General features: G+C 44.0%; 1 protein-coding gene across 8 annotated transcripts; it reads right to left on the bottom strand.

Moving 5' to 3' along the window:
- Positions 1-32: 32 nt before the first annotated feature.
- On the bottom strand, positions 33-18386 carry LOC109642881 (ATP-dependent 6-phosphofructokinase, platelet type-like). 8 transcript variants are annotated; one of them, XM_069510624.1, is made up of 23 exons: positions 18118-18378; positions 16000-16073; positions 15369-15446; positions 15073-15262; positions 14821-14986; positions 14552-14596; positions 13973-14081; positions 13227-13322; positions 12456-12548; positions 12050-12175; positions 11639-11703; positions 11434-11503; positions 9510-9656; positions 8515-8585; positions 8257-8344; positions 7047-7199; positions 4688-4840; positions 3648-3812; positions 3029-3090; positions 2447-2558; positions 1356-1455; positions 1121-1226; positions 33-877 (listed from the first exon to the last, which is right to left on the bottom strand). In XM_069510624.1, exons 1-23 carry the CDS (start codon positions 18224-18226, stop codon positions 721-723), a joined length of 2535 nt encoding a protein of 844 aa, XP_069366725.1. In that variant the 5' UTR covers positions 18227-18378; the 3' UTR covers positions 33-720. The 8 variants fall into 8 exon arrangements, with proteins under 8 accessions (XP_069366725.1, XP_069366724.1, XP_069366728.1 ...); XM_069510623.1 differs by lacking the exon at positions 13227-13322 and adding an exon at positions 12943-13038 and having other exon boundaries at positions 18118-18367; XM_069510627.1 differs by lacking the exons at positions 7047-7199; positions 13227-13322 and adding an exon at positions 12943-13038 and having other exon boundaries at positions 18118-18386.
- Positions 18387-20378: the final 1992 nt, after the last annotated feature.

Below are 20378 nucleotides of genomic sequence, written 5' to 3'. Positions count from 1 at the left end.
TTCTCTGTGGTTTTAAAAACAACACAACCTCATAACCTTCCACACAATAAAAGCTTTATTACTCTGACAGGACACACAAACCACACTGCGTTCACAAAGGTTAACGTTGCACTCGGTTCCCGACAGTTCTCTGCCTCACGACGTGGTTTAAAAGGAAAAAAAACACAAACGGTTGACATTTATGCGAACAGGTTCTCGGACCGTGAGTTCGATTCCTCCCGGGACATTCTCTGTTTATAAGCAGCTTTAGGGGGATTACATTTATCACGGGGCTCAAAGTGCTGCGGAAAATAAAAACGACAAAAGCGACACTTAAAATTCATTACCCGACTCCGGCTTTCTGCTTTTATGCCACGAAGACGTTTGCTCAGTTTGGCTTCTTCAAAATAAAAAGATAAAGCTACACTTTCAGGACCAAAACTTGAATCGTGCTTATACATATTTAGGTTTATATTAACTTTGTATTTCGTAGAATCTCCCCAGTCAAATTTAGTAAGATGTGAAAAGCTCTGTTCCAAAAAGACCAACCTCGAATTCTGTCGAAATCTAAAATATGGACGATCCGCTCTGAAAAGTGCTGCGACTTTACCGCACGGCGTAACTTCAATATCATCACCCGCCTTTTAAAATCTACCATAATTTATCTGTCAATCCGTCGTCGTGTGAGCAGCCACCCCGGTTCGGTGGAGCTGTTTTCACGTTGGAGCGAATCTCTTTGGCTCAAATGGCGGACGAGCCGTCGCTCTCTCTGGGTCGGACCCGGGTCACGTGTTCCAGTTGCCCCGAGTCGGACACGTCGTAGCTCGTCTTGTACTTGGCCAGGATTTTCATCAGCGGACGGAGCTTCAGCCACCACTGCTCCTTCGGGATCCTGTGGCTGGAGGGAGCAAATACAAACAGCATTTTTATTCTGTTTGCAATTTAAAGACAAAAGTTCTCACAGCGAGTCAATAATTAATATTTCTTTAGCCTTAAATACTAAATGAAGAGTTTAATGATTTTCTTTCTTGCTAAGATGTTGAATAACACAGTGGACTCATTGTTTCCCACAATGCATCATGAAAAGTATTGCACAACCGATGGTTAAGTATAGAAAGTTATAGAAATGTGTCTTTCTTACACAAAGTCGGTCTCGTCCCGGAGCTGAGACACGGGCTGAAAGACCATCGCTCTGCGGCGCATCCCCAACAGACAGGCGGTGTCCTCCGAGTTGGTAAACACTCGTCCTGCATCGAGAACAAGCGTTAAACTTCACAACCGACGCGTGTGCACAGAGAAACTCGTGAACCCAGAAGAACAAGAAACCAGAGAAATTGAAATGTCCTCTTCAAACAGAGGGACGACGTCCGCTCTACCTCCTTTGTAAGAGTCCTTGAGCGTCCTTGTGATCCACTGCATCGCTTTAGCTGCAACTTTGGTGCCGAAGTTTCTATCGAATGGAGACGGAGCTCCTCCCTGCGGAAAGAAGGAAAACATTTTAATATTTAAAATAAGGCCGTGAAAGAGAAAAGCTATTGAAACATCATTTCAGATGAATATTAATACATAAACTAGAATGATCACAGTTTCCGTCTAAATCAGATTCACATGAAGTCACCGTGACCTTTGACCACTGACGATTAATCACTTCATCTTAGTGACAACTGAACAAAAGTTGAGGAAATTCTCTCAAGTTGTTCTGTAGTTGTCACATTCAAGAGGCCATGTTTTGTGAGGCCACAGTGACCCTGCCCTTTGACCTTTGACCACCAAAATCAAATCAGTAAATCCGTGAGTCCCAGTGAACACGTGCGCTGAATTTTAAAGAATTCCCTCGAGGCGTTCCGGAGATATCGCATTCACAAGGCAAAACATGTCTTGAGCGGTCACGGTGACCCTTGACCTTTGGCCATCAAACTCAAATCAGTTCATCCTTGAAGTCAAGAGAAAGTTTCTCAACCAAATTCAGAGAAATTCCCTCAAGGCGTTCTTGAACTATTGTATTAATTAGTGATGTTACCGTGACCTTAATCCGAAAAAAATCTAGAACCCGAAAACATAACAGACATAAAAAAAATTTTGCCTTTCACGAGACAATTCGCAAATTTAAATCCAATGTCTAATTTCTTGTTTATGATCGTTTGCTGGATTAAGAGAATTAGAAGAAACGCGATACATTTACGATATTTGGACACCTCCCTCCTGGTGCATGCTGGGATTGACCCATGAAAAGGACAAGTGTAAATTTATGAATCCTCTTGTGACAAACACCGGAAATGTATTTTTGCACGTGTGGTCAAATTGTTTTTCTTAATTTTGCACGCTTTTTTCTATTTGCTGTGTTTTCTGGATTTGCAGTGCGCTGACTTCTCTCGGCCGCCGTACGACTTCCGACATTATCGGTCAATTAACTTGACAAAAACGAATCTGGCTCGGTGAAGCGTGTGTTTGTTGGCGTGTGTCCGACCTGCTGCATGTGCCCCAGGATGTTCTTCCTGCAGTCGAACACGCCCCGACCCTCCTCCGAGTACAGCTGGTAGATGAAATCCGTGGTGAAGTTCTCGTTGCAGTTCTCGTTCCTGAAACGTGAAAAGGTCCGTTAAAGGGTCAGAGGTTTCCTCGGTGATGACTTTCTTGTTTTCAGCGCAGTGAGAGACATCCGATGAATTTAAAAACCTGGACAAATCAAAACCACCTTCTATTTGTTAAAGCTCTACATCTCGGCTCAGACACAATGTCCAAACTATTTCTTTCGTCCCATTTCCTGAGACCTGCGTCCTGCTACAGAACAGCAGGATGGTGCAGTGGACAAAAATAGCCACATGACACGAGTTAACATCTGTAAGGTCGATCTGATGTCACACATGTTTTCAGACTCACTGGTTTTGTGCAGTTGTTAAAATGTTTCCATAAAAAAAACTGAGACGTCTGCTTCTTGCCTCAGTCCTGCAGAAACTCACTGTCCTCAGTCAAACTGTCCAAGGTAACGTCAAGGAAACAGCAGCAGCAGCTTGGAGACGTAAAAGACGAAGAAGAAGAGCAGCCTCACCTGAGCACCAAGCCCCTCTGGATGCTCGTCTTCATCTTCTGCGTCAGATGCTCCACGTTGGCCTGGAAACACAGAGCGGAGCGTCAAACTGTGACCTGCAGGATCCAGATCCAAATCACAGCTTCGCCTCACGACTCCTCAGAGAGGAGAGGCGCAGGGTGGTGTTTGGACCACCTGGGGGCGCCAACTACCCTTAATAAAGTTTGACTGGGCTCCTTCCATCGCCATTATTTTAACGTTTTTATTTAAAATTCTTACTCAGATTTTAAAAATAATTTTTACTTACTTTTCACATAAATAAACTGAAATAAATAGAAATTCAGCTGGAATCAATCTACTGTTATAATTCATGTTAAAATATTTTAAAAAAGTAATTTATTTAAAAGCTAATCACCGATTAAACAAAACTTCGATTATAAGGTGAAGTTAAAGTTTGCGGTGTATAAATATGAGAACACTGTGACGAGCCTGACGTGTGTAATCGTGATGCAGCTCAGAGGTTATTAATAAATCCAATCTGGGTCACACGCCTGAGACTCATCAGAGGGGGGGGGGGGGACGTTTTCACTCCACGACGACAAGATGCTTCAGTAAAAAAACGATGTGATTCGTCTCTGACCTGCAGGTCGCGGATGTCAAACGGTTCCTCGTAGATGTAGACGGCGTCTGCTCCGGCAGCCAGACCCCCCACAGTGGCCAGGTAGCCACAGTAGCCCCCCATGGTCTCGATGATGAAAACCCGCCGCTTGGTGCCGCTGGCCGACTGCTTGATGCGGTCGCAGGTCTGATTCCCACAGGCACAGAGTTTACAGTTAGTTCAGAAGAGACACAGGAGACTGGTTCAGCAAAGAGGACGTGCAGCTGCGAGAGATTTAGACAGTGGAGCTGAAACTAACGAATCATGCAAGTGGGACACACGGAGCATTCACAGGACGTCGTTTACCGACTGTGCAGATTTGTTCTGTTTCTTATCATCACTTTGTTTTCACGTCTGTGATGTGCATTGTCATGATCAGGACGATGATCAGCTGCAGCTCTGCTTGAACATGTTTGACATGATGTGACTTTCCTACAAGAGGAGACCAAACATTCAGTCCTGCACCGAATCCTGAATCTGAATGAAGGACGTTCAACTCAGAAACATTTCTGTTGATGCAGGATTTTAAAAAACTGATGGAAACTAAATGAAAACGTCCTTTTCAAAGTGTTTCAAGTTTCCATTTAATACTTTAACAACAACGTAGAAGTTTTTATCCGTGCAAACTTATCAAACTGTTTCCAATCCAGACCTGACGACACGTCCCAGGGAGAAATCCACAAACTTTACCAGCAGGAGGAGACGAGCACGTTTCAAAACTTCATCAATCCAACATCAAACACGATCACATGCACATCAGAGCTCTGCATCTTTCCTTCCTCTCTTCAAATATAGAAACGTAAACTCACAGACTTTTCCTAGAAACATCTGTGAACCAACATTGTTTGAGACGATTAGTTCAAATCCAGCAACATTATCTCTTCAGTTTATTATTCTGCCAAACGTCTCGGGAGGAGTTTTTCAAGTTGTGATCCAGTCGTTTATTTGTGATTCTGAACAGTCGTCGTTATAACACAGGAAACTTCTAGCTGCCATTTTTCACCTCTTCCACTGGACCTTACCTCCACGATGGCGTTGAGGGACGTGTCCGCGCCGATGCTGAGGTCGGTGCCGGGCACATTGTTACTAATGGTGGCAGGCAGCATGCACATGGGGATGCAAAGCTCCTCGTAGTCCGCACGGGCCTCGTACAGCTGCAGCAGGGACTCGAGGGCCTGATGGGGGTGGCCGCAACATTGGGTTAGACCCCCCAGGGGGCGCACTACACGTCTGACACACTACCAATGAGACCATGTGGAGGAAACTAGTGTTTTAACTCTGTCATGGTGCAAAACGCTCCACTGGCTTGTCTCCTTCCAAGTTTCCAAAATGAAGTTTCACGTCGAAGCAAAATGTTTGGATGCAAGAAAACTGTGAATGTGTGTGTGTGTGTGTGTGTGTGTGTGTGTGTCGCTGGCTCTCTCCAGGTGACGGGGGCTTTAGCTGAGGGTAGATGGGATGGGGGGGGGGCTTCACTCTGGCCAACAGTGTTGACGTGACAAGATAAAGATTGGGGGACAGACTCCAGGCGCTCGGAGCAACGTTTCCTTTTATGTCCAATAAACGCAGGAGACGTGCCGAGGTCAGACACGGGGCCTCGTCTGGTCCAACACAATTTAAAAATGTGGACGTGTACGAGCCTGCATACGACAACGTGCCATCGAGGAGGAGAGGGAGCGAGGCGGAAGAGAAGGAGCGAGGCAGAAGAGAGGGAGCGAGGCAGAAGAGAAGGAGCGAGACAGAAGAGAGGGAGCGAGGCGGAAGAGAAGGAGCGAGGCAGAAGAGAAGGAGCGAGGCAGAAGAGAAGGAGCGAGGCAGAAGAGAGGGAGCGAGGCAGAAGAGAAGGAGCGAGGCAGAAGAGAAGGAGCGAGGCAGAAGAGAGGGAGCGAGGCAGAGTCCCTGATGGTTGAACGGGACACTGTCCGGTTCTCTGTTTACCAAACAAACACAGGAAGGGCCACGTGCTACAAACATGCCACAACACGTCACTTCATGCTCCAACACTCACCTGAGGCCCTGAGGCCCTGAGGCGCTGAGCAGCTCGCCTCCAACAACATCCAGCGACTAAGGCTTTTTAACTTTGTGTGTCCTGTCGTGTTCGGACATCGTCCAGATCCTGATTATTAGTTTCTACTGTGCTCAAAGATTTTCACCTGAAAACTCTGGAAACTGAATGAATCATTCGGAGATGTTTTAAATAAAGTCTGTGTCCCAGGGTCGATGTTTTTCAAGATGTCTGTTCATCGTTTCACTGAGAAACTCTCTCAGCTTTGTTTGTCAGTGAGCAAGACTTTCATCAGACTAGGTGGAGTGATGCATTATGGATAAACCTTCTTGATGTTAAAAAGGCGCAGAGGTTTGCGTTCGTCTGTTTTCATGCTTCTCATCACTGCTCACATTATAATACAGTTTAGTTTACGTGGAAGCAGAAGATCCACAGGTTACGTTTACCTCCCGCCCACAGGTTTGGTTGTTGAGCGTCAGGTTCTCTGTGTTTACACAGAAAATATTAGAGCTGCAGCGACTCTCAAATCAATTCTGCTGTGAAGCTATAACACTTAGAATACGTCGTATATAAACTGTTATTTATCATTATTTACAATTCCATTTTTATATTTCTGTTCATCTATATGGTATGTTTACTTATTTAGTACTTTATTAGTAACATTTCTTATTTTTATTTTATTATTAGGGTCGTATCTGTGAAGCACTTTGTTAAAGAACAATTTCACCAATTTCCTCAACACAAGGTCATTTTCCGAGGCAGTAATATGTCCTAACGACAGTAGTTTGATTTATTCCTCAAAGTTTGAATTGAATCCTAGAATTTCGAGTTTATTCTCAATGATTTTTTTGAAAAGTAAAGTGGAAAACAATCTTCCTCTTCTCTTATTTTGGCAGTCTTCTGTATACTCCTCTTTCCATATTTTCTTTTCTTATATATATTAGTTAATAGTTATAGTAATAAATTAGTAATAGTTAATTGTATATATTTTATTTAGAACATCTTGATTCACTTGTTTCTCAGAAGATGAAAATGAAAATATAACATTGATGTTTTTGATCAACTGATTTTACTTCCCTGTAAAACACTTTTTCTTTTTTCCACTTCCTGCCGTCAGTACTTAATAGGAACTTTAAATATATTTAGATTTTTCCAAATTTCAAGAGCTCCGAAATGATTTCTTCCAGTGCAAAATTATATTATTAGAATTATTATATTATTAGAATTATGTTTGTAAGAATCATGTAGTTTTGAGCTGATGTGTCTCAACCTGTCAAATAAACCTTGGGACTGATCATGTGTGGATGCGAGCTGTCAATCAGCAAGGCCTCAAAATCCGACAGGCCGGACCTGACCTGTGACCCAGCCACACTTACATCAGTGATGGCGTTCAGAGCGGTGTCTGAGCCAATGCTGAGATCTGAACCGGGGATATTGTTGGAGACGGTGGCGGGGACCATGACCATGGGCACACAGAACTCGTTATATTTGTCCCGAGCGGAGGACAGCTCCAGTAATCCCACGTAGGCCTGCAGCGATGAGAGGCAGCGTCTGGTTGGTTATCATTCAGGATGAGTGTCGAGACAAAAAAGGGGGATGAGGGAAGGTTGTGGAGAAACTGGTGGGATGAGCTGAGCGTGGTCGGGTCAACATTGTTATTCGAATTATTGTTTAAGTGAAACTTCTGCTTCGAAAAGTAAGAAGAATGGAAATGGGTGTGGTCTGAGGTGGGGGGCGGTCACACATCCGTGAATTTGAGGAGGGAAGTTGAACGTGTGAATTTGAATCGATCATATAATTATTATTAATATAATTATAATAATAATAATTATACATATTGGCCACATAAGAGATGAATCCGTAAAAATGACTGAAACAAAAATAAAATAAGACAGTAAAAAAATAAACGTTGAATGTTTGAGAACATCTCAAATGAAGCCAGAGCGGTTTAGACGTGTTTGAACGAGCGGCAGCTTTTTGGAGCAGCTGGAGAATCGAGACAAGAACAGACAGATGAGCGGGAGACAGAGATCCGCTGCTGCTTCATTCACGTATGTGTGAGCGTGTCCTGACGTGGTGGGAATAAATAAATAAAGGGACGAACAAAGGTCTGGGAGGAGTTTAGTGGAGGGAGAAGCCAAGAGGAGAGAGCCCGACCAATCACGATGGACAGTGAGACACACACACAGGAAGTAGAGTCCAAATAAAGACGAGGATGGAGTCGCATTTACATTCGAGCTGCCGAAGCCAAATTAGATAATGTGTAACGTAATGAAACAGCTTCTAGGATCTTATTTTTATGATTGAGGTTCGTCTTGGACAGACGAGGAGACATTTCAATGTCTCTCAATCCTATTTTCTTCAATAAATGTCTTTCAATTAAAAATCAGTGAAGAAACAAAAGGGACAAAGTGAACACTGGACAGAGAGGGGACAACGTGACTCCGATGCTTAAAAGGTACAGAAATATAATTATCATTAGCTCTGAGGAATAAAACAATATCCAGAACAAGACTTGTCATTGTTTTACTGTGAGCGATGAAAGATTAAACATTAATTATTGAGGAACTAAGATTAAACGCGTACCTCGAATCCTCCGATGACGAGCAGGGCGTTGATGTTATGGACCCTCATCTGCTCGGCTATTTTATCCAGATGTTTTCCTGGAAGAGTCCTGGAACAGAGACAAGAGACAAACGTTCCACTTCAAGTTCGACTCCATCTTGATCAAAGAAGTCGATGTGCTGATCAAAGTCGTTATCAAACTTGTAATTGCAAGTTCTTTACATTTTAAAGATATAAATCCTCGTTCCGTTCAGTTTTTCTGTGACTGCGGCGATTTACCTTTTAGTCCCGAGCAGCGACCCTCCCTGTCCCGTCCAACCACCAACATCGCCCCATTTGATCTCTTTGATCTGACAAAAGAAAGTCGTCAAGATTATTCTTCTTTTCCCAAAGTTGGACTGAAAGTCATCGTCTCCAAACGCTCTTTATTACGCTCGTAAAAAGTCTTGAGTAGAAAAAACGCCTCAGAGTGAGTGTGCTCCTGTTCCCGCTCGGAGATAATTGACTGAATCATCCTGATTTTAAATCCTAAACATCAAACATGATGATTCTGTGGGAGCTTTGAGATTTGGCTCCTAACTCCTCACACGACCAGACAATCTTGAAAAACATATATTGTGTCTTTTATATTTTATTTAGATGAGACTCAGGACTCATTTCTGGAGCTCTACAAATAAAATGTATATATCGTCTGAGGGTGGAGGCAGATGTAAATATCTCAGATTAAATATATAAAGCACCTGTCAGACAGAACGAGGGATAAATGATCCGTGTGGAGCACAAAAAAAAAAAAAAAAAAGCAGTTAATCTGTGAGTGTTGCAGAAGTTAGAGCCCTGACACGTTATCTGCTCTCGTCAGCTTTATCCAGAGATCACAGCTTCACTTCCCAATCACGTCTAATCCTGCAGCATGTCAGCTCCATCAGCAGGTGTGTGTGTGTGTGTGTGTGTGTGTGTGTGTGTGTGTGTGTGTGTGTGTGTGTGTGTGTGTGTGTGTGTGTGTGTGTGTGTGTGTGTGTGTGTGTGTGGAGAGCATGGGTACAATGAGCAGAATCCAACAGACACGGTGCATGTGTGTGCAGCAGCTGTGGGAGCGGAGTAATTGGATTACAGATTACAGCACGGAGAGAGGAGAGCGGCTGCTGGTCACTGTGAGCTCACGGAGGAAACGCTGCTCGTCCGTTTGGTTCTCTCGTCATCGAGCGAGTTTCAAGATGCGTTCACTGTGGAAGTAGATGAATATACAGAATGTGTTTGTAATCACACTCTCTCACCTGTCCTTTGTAAAATCCCTCGAAGCCGTCGCTGACCGAGAACATTTTGTGGCCCTCGGTGATTCCCACTCTGACGGCAGAACGCACTGCAGCGTTCATACCGGCCGCCGGCGCACCGACGTTCAGCACGGCCACGTTAAAGGAGCTCTGTGGGTGACGGAGAGCAGCAGCAGTCACACACAGACACACACACAGACACACAACACAGTGTCTTATTCAGGGGCCGCGTGCGTCCACGTAAGCTTGTACACACATTTTCAAACATCTGCACACATCTGTGGAACGACACAGTGTGCGCGATGCTTGGTTTGAAGGAGACGGTGCATCGGCAACTTTTAGAGGCAATGAAGACGAGCGGGAGATTCACTGCGAATCAGGGCTGAGCCAAGATGTTATCAGGATAAAAAGTTCACAATCAGTAATAATTCACGACAAATCTCGTTAAAATGATCAGTTATAAAAGTCAAATGATTTCTTTCTTTCTCTCACAGCAGACAGTTCATTGAGGTTTTTTCCTTTTGGGTAAAAAACTTTTCAATTAGCAAAGAAAATCATAAAAACATCACGTGCATAAACAAAATATTGATATTTTAACATTTCAAAGAATCAAATGATGACATAGTGATGATTCTTATTACTGTTGACTCAGCCCTTCTGCATTTCTACTGGAGATTAAACATCAGTTGGATCATCATCTCCACCGCCTCGTAAAAACCATGCACGTCTCTCTGACAGCCGAGGACACGGAGACTCGGAGCAGGACGTCAGCAGCAGCAGGCAGAGATCGCCTCACATGCAAGAAGCCGCAGCGAAGCAGCAGCTGCTTTCTCATCACAGTCTCAAGTTCAAACTTTCTCCCACTGTCCACGAAACGCACCACGAGGGCCCGAGCACAAGAGGTTTCTGGGTAAAATCTAAAAACGTTTAGTCCCTGATGTCAAAGCTCATCTCGATAGTTAAGAGTTCTTTCCCTCTCAACCCTTCGGATAAATAGATGTCATTAGGGAAACATCTAACTTTTATAGAATTAACTATGAAAAAGAAACAAATTCAACTAAATATATGGTGACAAGTGAGTTTTCTAATAACTTAAATTAAGGAAATATTTGTATTTTCGATGTTAAATATGAACATAACATCAATACAACAATGTTAATTCTGCAAACACAAACACTGACATTGTCCGATTTCAATCTGTCGCCTGATAAATCGTTTAATTGCAAATTTCAATGAATTCAAACGTGCATCAGGGATTAATTTCAGCAGCCGGCTCTGACAGAGTGAGCGGAGCCCGTCACACTTGGAGTTGAGAATGAGCGAAGTCATTTTCAGCCGTGACATTAAACCGTTAGGAGGCGACTCCAGTTTCGTTCGAAGCGGCTCACAACAGATTCCCTGTGATTGTCTGTGACAGCGGGAGCCGGTGGGACGAGCCTCCCTGCAGCTCTGATGCAGCTCGTTCTTCACTTCTACGTCTGAAATGAGCAATGATGGATGAACATCGAGCTCTGACATCATCACTGAGTCTGAACATTCAGAGTCTGGAGCTCTTTACACAAACTCACAGGACATTAGTCCTGGAAAATCAAAAACTTAAAACTCATATCCTTGATGAAGTGTCATCAGAGGAGCAGTGAGATGAACAGAACTCATTTCTATCATCTGCTCTGTGAGCTGCTCTGCTCTTCGTCCTCCTCCTCTCCCTCAGGACCGACAGTCACAGAGAAACAGACTCGGCGTTAGTGTCAGAGACAGAAATAAGAGACTACAGGCCCCGAGCAGGAAGTACCTTAAATGCTAACGCACAAATCTGTGAGCCGCTGGTGGAGAAACACATCAGAGGAGTTAAGTTGTTGTGAATTTACAGGTTCGATGTGATCACAGTTTTTTTTTTTTCTGTTCTGGGATCGTGAGGCGTTCTTACATTCGGAAGTTCAGAGTCTGCTTTCCGGTAGGAGAGGAGCCTGTAGGTTCTCAGGTTGTTTTCAAAGCTCCTGCAAAAGACACAGAAAAAACAAAGTGAATCCACGGAAGAACAAAATCCACACTGACCGTCATCAATCAATACACACACGGTTAAACTGCAGACACGTGAGCCTCAAAACACACGATTCAGAAACGGTAAATACCTCCCACGCAGGCGGACGGCCTCCTCAAACTTCTTCTCATCCATGGCCTTCTGCACTTCCTGGGTCTGACGACAAAAGAGAGGAAACCTTCGTCAGAGTTAAAGAGCTCAAAGTCTGTGAAGCTCCTCAGCTGCCGAATAAAACACTGACGCTCCTCAAACACCTCGTCCAAGAACCAAACGTCCTCATCATCGTGACGTCACAGAGGCTTATATTCGCATGATGCACATCGAGGGGCTGATCTGACACGCCCCCTAACGAAGCCAGGTAAAGAGAGAGCGGACATCACGCGTGCTGGAAGCCGTTGACCAATCAGAGTGGGCCGTGCAATTCAATCTTCAGGCCTCAGCTCTGTACACTCGACTCCACAGACACACAGACACACACACACACACACACACACTCTCTTACCATCTGAACACACTCCATAAGTGGCAGTCGAACAGCCTGGTTGCCGACCAGGGACACGACGCAGGCCGGGGTGTTGGCAGACGCCTCCAGTAACGCCAGCACGGCCTCCACGCCCATACGACTGGCCTGCAGGGGTCAAAGGTCATTATAATGTCGGCTACTGGTCACACACATGATCAGAGGTGAAGACCGAAGCAGTTGAGCGGCAGAACGTCTGAAAACATGTGTTCAGTATATTTTAGTAATCGAACAAGAACAAGAACGTCTCGCTCCGGTGTGGGTTTGAGTGAATGTTTAAATTAGCTCTAACCTATTTTCATATTTTATTCCAATGTCCAGTGATGTGCTATGATCCCCCTCGGATAAAGAAATAAAATAAAAGTTAAAGTGATCAGAGCTGACGTACCAGGATCCTGTCAAAGGCGGAGGGGGTCCCACCTCTCTGCACGTGACCCAAGATAGTGACCCTGGTGTCAAAACCCAGGCAGCGGACGACCAGCTGGGTAGAGAGAGAGAACACGGTGATCACAAGGGAAACAACAGCTCTAACTGTTGTAAATGAATCAACTGAATACTACTGAAGATTATTACTACTTCCTCTGACTGTCCAGTACAATTTAAAAACTACATCTAATCTAGAGAAAATGCAGAAATAAAAAAAAAAAAGGACAGAGGGAGAAACCATGCGAAACATCTCCTGTCATGTTAGTGAGATAAATCAGATGCAGGAACACGTGATGGGATGAAGATGAAATAATATTGAAGCCTGGTGGAGATGAAGTGAAGAATTCAAATTAAAAAAAATCTTACGTGAAACAAGCAAAAGAAAAAGTCACGTGCGAGTGTTTCTCACACTGAAGGAGCCTCTGACGTAGGTTCTGCATCATACTCACTTCCTTGATATAATCAGGAGTTATGGGCTTGTTGTGGGCGTCTATGGCTCCTTCAGCTACAATAATAATGTTCAGCCTTTTCTTATCAGCGCGGTTCTAGAGGGACGTAAATAAGCAGAGGCAGTTTTTCACTTTCAACGAAAACATGACAGAAAACCTTTTGCATCCACAGAAGCTGGATCCTGTGACGGAGCAGCGGATTCTTTCAGGGGCTGATCTCCACCGGCCGCTCCAGCTTCCGTCCCCTCCCCCTCTGTGACGCTCACTCGTCACGACTCACTCACATCCTTCACAGAACCAGACGTGATGGCTTGTCCCTGTCTGTCGATGGCTCCTTCAGCGACTATGATAATATTCAACCTGGAACCTCGAGATCGACTCTGCACCGTGACAAACACACTCAACACGTCAAACCCACCGGAGATCAACACGCTGGTGTCACATTACGTAAAACAGACATCGGAACATACGTCGGAATTAATTCTACTTGTTTTAAAGTTCAGAAGAATAATGTTAAACATCTGGTGATCTAATAACATCTTTAATATGACTGTGAATTCATCTCAGAGTAAGATGATATTCAAAGGTTGAGAGTTAGAGTCCCACCAGAGTTAGCATAACCTTGCTTTCCATGAGAACTTGAACGTGAACAAACGGCTGCACACGTCAGCTCCTTCTCTGAAATGTGTCTGTGTCATGAGGTCATGTTTACAGGATCAACTTCGACTGTTCACTTCGTATGTTCCTGTTTGAGGCGGTTCCTTGATTCACTGATAATTACAAACTTTATTCATGAGCTCTGATGTCGGCTGCTGATTTTAAAAGTCCATTCACATTGTCATCATTTCCTACATGTTCCCACTGCGGCACTGAAACACAGAAGTTATTCATTTTGATGCAGTTAATGCAGCAGCTGTGACACTGACATACATGTTGAGAGTGTGTGTGTGTGTGTGTGTGTGTGTGTGTGTGTGTGTGTGTGTGTGTGTGTGTGTGTGAGTGTGTGTGTGTGTGTGTGTGTGTGTGTTACCTCAGACAGTTTCTGGCACATGTTGTCTTCCCAGCCGTCCTCAGGAGGCATTTCAGGGATAAAGACCCAATCTGCTCCACATGCCAGGGCACTGACCAGGGCCAGATATCTGCACGAACACACACACACACACACACACACACACACACACACACACACACACAGTTATCAATATCATCAATATGTTTCCTTTATTGAGCTCTGGACGATTCATTAAATTGGAGGAAGTAAAGCAGATTTGTACATTAAGTTGTTTAAATTATGTAGAAAATGAGTGATTTTATTTTCTAATGTTCTTTTTAATTGTGAACTTTGCTTTAGTTTGTAAAATAAAAAACATATTGATTGATTCTGTAAATACAGAATATAAGTCTGAGAGTCTGGAGTCAATATATAGATTTCTTTTTCCTCTTTCCCACATGTTTTATACATGAGACTGTAAGAACATACATGATTTGTTATTTAAGGATCATACATTTTAAAGTTTGTCATAAATGAAAGGACCACACACACGTTTGTGTTGATATGTTTTAACATGCGTGTGTAGTGACGTGATCTGACACAAAGAAAGGTTCCTACCCGCAGTGTCTGCCCATGACCTCCAGAACAAATGTCCTCTGGTGGCTGGAAAACAACAAACCACAGGAACAAGACACAGCACATGTGAGTGGACGCTTCATCACGTCTCTGAGGTTTGAAGAGACACTGAAATATTCCCTGACTACACTCAGACGAACCCTAACCCAGTGGACGGACGTTACCTAAGTACATTTTGTATCAGTACTGTAATACTCATTCATCTCTCGTCTTGTCTCGCTTATTCTTTCATCCCGACTCATCTCTTTCACCTCTGAGCCGTGGTCATGATGGCGTCCACCACCTCGATGATGCGGTGCAGGGCCGAGTCGGTGCCGATGGTCATGTCGGTGCCGCAGAAGTCGTTGTCGATGGAGCCGACCATGCCGACGATGTGGAGCTCCGAGTTGGCGAGGGTCGCCTCCTGGTCGATCAGACCTGCAACACACCAGAGGGGGGCGACGGTGAATTGTGTCCCCGCCTGTCTGAACGATGGACCGACCCGTCCCGCAGCGAGAGGTCACCTTTCTGCAGGAGCTCATCCAGCAGGCTGCTCCACTCCTCTCTGAACAGGTTGGCTCCGGTCAAGCTGCCGTCTCCGCCGATCACACACAGGTTGGTGATGCTGCGCTTCACCAGGTTGTGTGCGGCCTTCAGGCGGCCCTCGCGGCTGCGGAACTCTTTACAGCGGGCGCTGCCGATGACCGTGCCGCCCTGAGAACACAGCAGATATGAGCTGGCACAGATACTTTTAATAATCGCTCACGTCTGCAGAATAGAAGAGGAAACACGGATGGTTTTATTCGGACGCTCTGCTCACCACTTGCAACATGCTGGAGACGCTTTCCCATGATGCCTCTTGGATGTTATCGCCCCCGTCCACCATCCCCTGGTAACCCTGAGGGGAGACACACATATTGCAGATAAACCAGGTAGGATGAACACTCTGCACCAGACTGTTTATAAAAAGGTGTAAAAGTGACTTTAGAAGAGTTTGAGGACGACTCTCTAATGACGAGGAATAATTCTCAAATCAAATTCAATCAATCGTCTAAAATATATAATATGAACAGGAAAGGAACATGCTGAACTCAACTCCTCGCCAAAATAAAGGTATTATTGCCCTCATCTGTGGTTACTCAGCTGATGAGGGTGAGAACGACACCTGCCTCTGCTAATCCACTTAAATCCACCCTGAGGCCTCAGTGTCTCTAAACCACTGTTCACCTCCACGGAGCTAAGAGGCAAGTGAGGAATAAAATCCTCCCCCTGAGTCTCTCTCTCTCTATATATATATATTTATATCTGCATCTATATCTACAAATATATATTTGATTCTAGAATCCCGCCGGCACATCCAAAGACTCGTCAGTTCTGATTCAGCTCAATGTGTGAGGGTGAGACAGAAACCACAGACGCCCTCAGGGACCTCGTCTGGAGTCACGTCTCACCTCGTGGATGAAGAAGACCTTGGCCCCCACGTAGATGCCCATTCTGACGGCCGCCCTGACGGCTGCGTTCATGCCTGGGGAAAAAAAGGACAGAGAGGAGTTGGTGGTTGTCTCAGAAAACAAGAGGCGCTGTCTCCGTCCTCACATCCAGACAGCTGAAGGACGGAGGACGACAAACCAAGAATAACTGACACTGGAGGAAATATTATTTTATTTATTAATACTGATTTTGTTCTGAAATAGTGACGTGACATTATCATAACTCCTGCTGCTCTCCAGGTTATAACGTTATAATAAGGTTAACATGCAGGACACATGGGGGGGGGGGTCTAGATGTGGTTTCAGGCTAACGAGCGCTGATGGGATTAGCTAGTTGTTGCTAAGAGACCAGGGCCAGTGCTGATTGGTTGAAGAGGATCTGCGTAGAAATGGGAGATGACTGAGTTTGAAATGGACAAAGTGTTTAATGAGGTTTCGGTGAGTGCGGAGAAAAAAAACATGAAAACACACAAACACCCTGATCAATGTGTACTGACACGTGTACACATGTAGGGGATGGGTCAGAAACTTCACAGAAACACTCACAGTCATAGTCTGAGATATCGCCTCTGTCAACCACAGCACTCTCTGACTATATATATATATATATATACACATTTTCCAGATACATATTAGGTTCCTGTGACCGACGAGCTTGGAAATCAAATCAGTTCATCCTGGAGTCCAACTGAACGTTTCTACCAAATTTGAAAACGATCCATCGAGACATTCTTGACATATAACGTTCACAGAGCTAGTTTTGAGTCGCTCTCATCCCGCCGGCTTCAGGTTCAGTGAAATCTCTGAGTTCTCAGGAACATGTGTTGTCACAGCGAGGAGACTGGCACATGAAGCTCTGCCGCAGAGACACCGGCACACAAACATATCTGTGCTCGTCACAATCGTCCTATAGCAGCTCACAGTTATGTAATCCAGCTACAGCACACATGTCAAGATAAACCCCAGGGGGAGGACATGTATGTGTCATGGTAAAAACACACGACGACGCCTCAGGATTATTATTATAATATAAAACGAGTCTGAGCATCAAATAAATATTAATAAGACAATATAATCTAATCAGATTTAAATGATGATGCTTCAGGAATATTATTATCATATAAAACTAGTGTGGAGATAATTTAATATCAATTATGAACTAATCATATGATATAAAATCACCTTTAAACAATAATATTTCGGTTTAATTGCATGAATAGCTTCATCATCACTGGTACTCGCTGCTCCTCACGTAGGCATCAATGAAGCGAGTCACAGTCACACAGGAAGCCAAGCAAGGGACGCTTTCAAAGTAAACTGCAAGGCAAAGGCGGGCTGGGCTGCACGACTTTTACTGCGAAAGGCTCCACCGGAAGCAGGTGATTGTCCTCCAGCTTGACTTCAGCTCGTCTCACGACTCATCCTCTGTGACGTCAGACACGTGTCAAACTCCGGTACATGAAGTTTCAGAGCCTCACTCTGTCATCAGCAGCAATCAGGAGTCAGTGATGATGTCATCACACAGCGGATTCCTTGATGGGTTCTCTGATTGTCCATCGCACGCACGCACGCGCTCACGCACGCGCCGTCCTGCAGGAGGAAACCGTGCGTGAGGGCGCAGCGCTGCGGGATGAGACAGGGAGGAGGTGGAGTCTGTTCGTTTTCCAAACACCTTCATGCGTTGGTGCAGATTTCTTATCTGATGATCATCAATGTGTTTCATTCATCTTTTCTATAAAACTAATAAAGGAGCGTGCATGTTCGAGCTGTGTGCGTGCGTGTGTGTGTGTGTGTGTGTGTGCGGGTGTGAGAGGGAGAGAGGGAGAGAGGGAGCGTCATCTGTTGCATAACCAACCAGATTCATCACAATTAATAATAAGACAGAGCTGAACATGAGAGGATGAATCTCTAAGATTAATTAGAGACATGATATAAATACAAACACTTCCGTCTATGATGAGGTGAAACTTCACAACAATCAGCTTCTCCATTATCGGACAAGTCGCTTCTCCCAGCGGCCCCAGCGCGAATCTTCTATTGGAAATGAGTGGTCCGATAATGGAACCCGCATCCCTTTACCTTGAGCATCTCCTCCGCTGGTCAGCACCGCGATGGATTTCCCGGCGCCGGACAGATTCTCGAAGAACTTGCGGGTGTCCTGCCGCTTCGGTGCCGCCGCGACCGCCATCAGTGTGCGTGCGTGGAGGAAGAGGAGGAAGAGGAAGAGGAGACCTGGTCCTTATAATAATAATAATAAGAAGAAGAAGAAGGAGGATGAAAAAGAAAGAGGACGCTCCGGGTGTCAGAGACGGGCGGAGATATACTGGAGTAGAACCGCAGTGGTCACCGCCCCCCCCGCAACAAACGCACCCGCTTCACCAAGATCGTCTAATAACACAGATGACTCACTCCACAGCACCAGAGGAGGAAGAGGTGACCCCAATGATTATAACTATAATTATCATAATATAATAATAATGACTATTGTCCCGTGTCCCATCTGCTAACATGGAGGAGGCTGGATACAGCCAGCTGCCAGGGGGACAAATATTTTTTGTCTAAGCGATGAATCTTCCCTCAGTCAGAGCGTTGAACCTCCATCCAGCCCCTCCGAATAAAACCTTTTAAATTCTCTAGATTTGTATTTTCATCTCAAATATGAACAAATATCAGTTCCCGACACGCAAAATCGTTTCATCAAAATCTGCGAAAAATGTTTTTAAAACGTGAATGAGTCTCTCAGAGTTAAAGAAAGTAAAGACATCTGTATCCGATTCCCTCCAAAGTGTGATGTGATTTCTTTGGGTCGGAGGTCGGCCCCCCCACCCCTTCTGTAAAGTTCAAGGAAATCAGTTGAGTGGTTTTAGCGTAATTCTGCTAACGAACGAACCAACAGTGATAAAATGCTAACGTCCATTGTGGAAGTTATAAATAATATAAAACCATTGTTCTATATAGAAACAGCAGTGAGAAGGATTTAGTGAGTTATTATGAAATGATCGAGCCATTTGATTCACGTGTAATTATATATATAATAATTTACACATATTGATTTAGAAGTTTTAATCATGTTTTTTTTTTTTTAAATCTAACTCCAATGTATGGTCTGGAAATAAAAATCAGAGTGATACATCTTTACTTCCTCAACTCTTCTAATATGTTGGAGGCCAGACAGCCAATGACGAGAGTCTGTTTTTGATTGGCAGCTGTAATCCACCAATGGGCGTCCACATCACGTACTGGGGGAAATTCATCAGAACCAATCGGAACCGAGGCTGCGTCATATGATCGAGTTTCTCTGTTTTAGAGACACGAAGAGTAAAAGTTTGTAAAAATCTTGAACACAACTTTACACAAAGAAATGAGATTCATTCATGAAACTAAGTCACTGCACAAACACATGAGCTGATATTTGAAATCAAATATTCTGTGTGGATCGAATCATCTCTGTCATTTCTAATCTTCTATAATATTAAAGTTTTTACTTTCACACGTGTGAAACAGTTCTACAAGTTTTTACAGATTTATTTGGACTCTGAGTGAACTCCTGACCTTTCGTAAAGTTCATGACCTTGTGTTTGCTGCGAGCTTTATCTTCATGGATCTGAATGAGCTGGACAACAAGACAAAGATATTATAAACAAACCAGAACTTTCTAAAAGTGCCCAAATATAATATCCGTTTTATCTATTTATAAAAATATATTGTTTTCGCCTGAAAATACTGAATATAACTTCCCATTATTTTATATCATGAGGAAGTTATATAAGAGTTACAGATGATGATGTTGTTAGAAACACAACAGTACACGGCAGTGTGTGTAGAAAAATACTTATAGTGCAGAAAAACAAAAAGCCAGTTTTCAAAAAGTTAGAAAGGAAGAAGAAATACAGGCAAAGAAAATATAAAAAATGTGGAATATGAAAGCAAAGTGTGTAGAAATCAGTGAGCAGCAGGATGTGGATGTAAAACATATTTGAAATTTGGACTGATCTGATTATATTTGAGTTATTGAAGGATATTAGGATTAAACTGCAGGAGAATTCATGTTGAAGAACCATGAGAATATTTTATATTTTAAAGAGTCTCAGCAAAGTTGATCAACATCGACAGATAATGTCGCCTCCTGCTGCTGAAAAGCGAGCATTGCACCCACAGGGAGACCGAGAATCAGTTTTACAAGGATGAAAATCCTCTCTCTCTCTCTCACTCTCTGGTGGACGAAGATTAGTTCTCATTAAACTGAACGGGCACATGTTGATATCATCCATGTGAACGATGGAAATAATGACACAGGAAAGTTCACGTCCCAGCTGATGGAATAAAAAGACGGAGGCGGC

The sequence above is a fragment of the Paralichthys olivaceus genome, chromosome 16 (assembly GCF_024713975.1).
Source record: "Paralichthys olivaceus isolate ysfri-2021 chromosome 16, ASM2471397v2, whole genome shotgun sequence".
NCBI classification, from domain to species: domain Eukaryota; kingdom Metazoa; phylum Chordata; class Actinopteri; order Pleuronectiformes; family Paralichthyidae; genus Paralichthys; species Paralichthys olivaceus.
The sequence above is the reverse complement of the archived record's forward strand: the minus strand, read 5'-3'. Positions and strand labels throughout refer to the sequence as shown.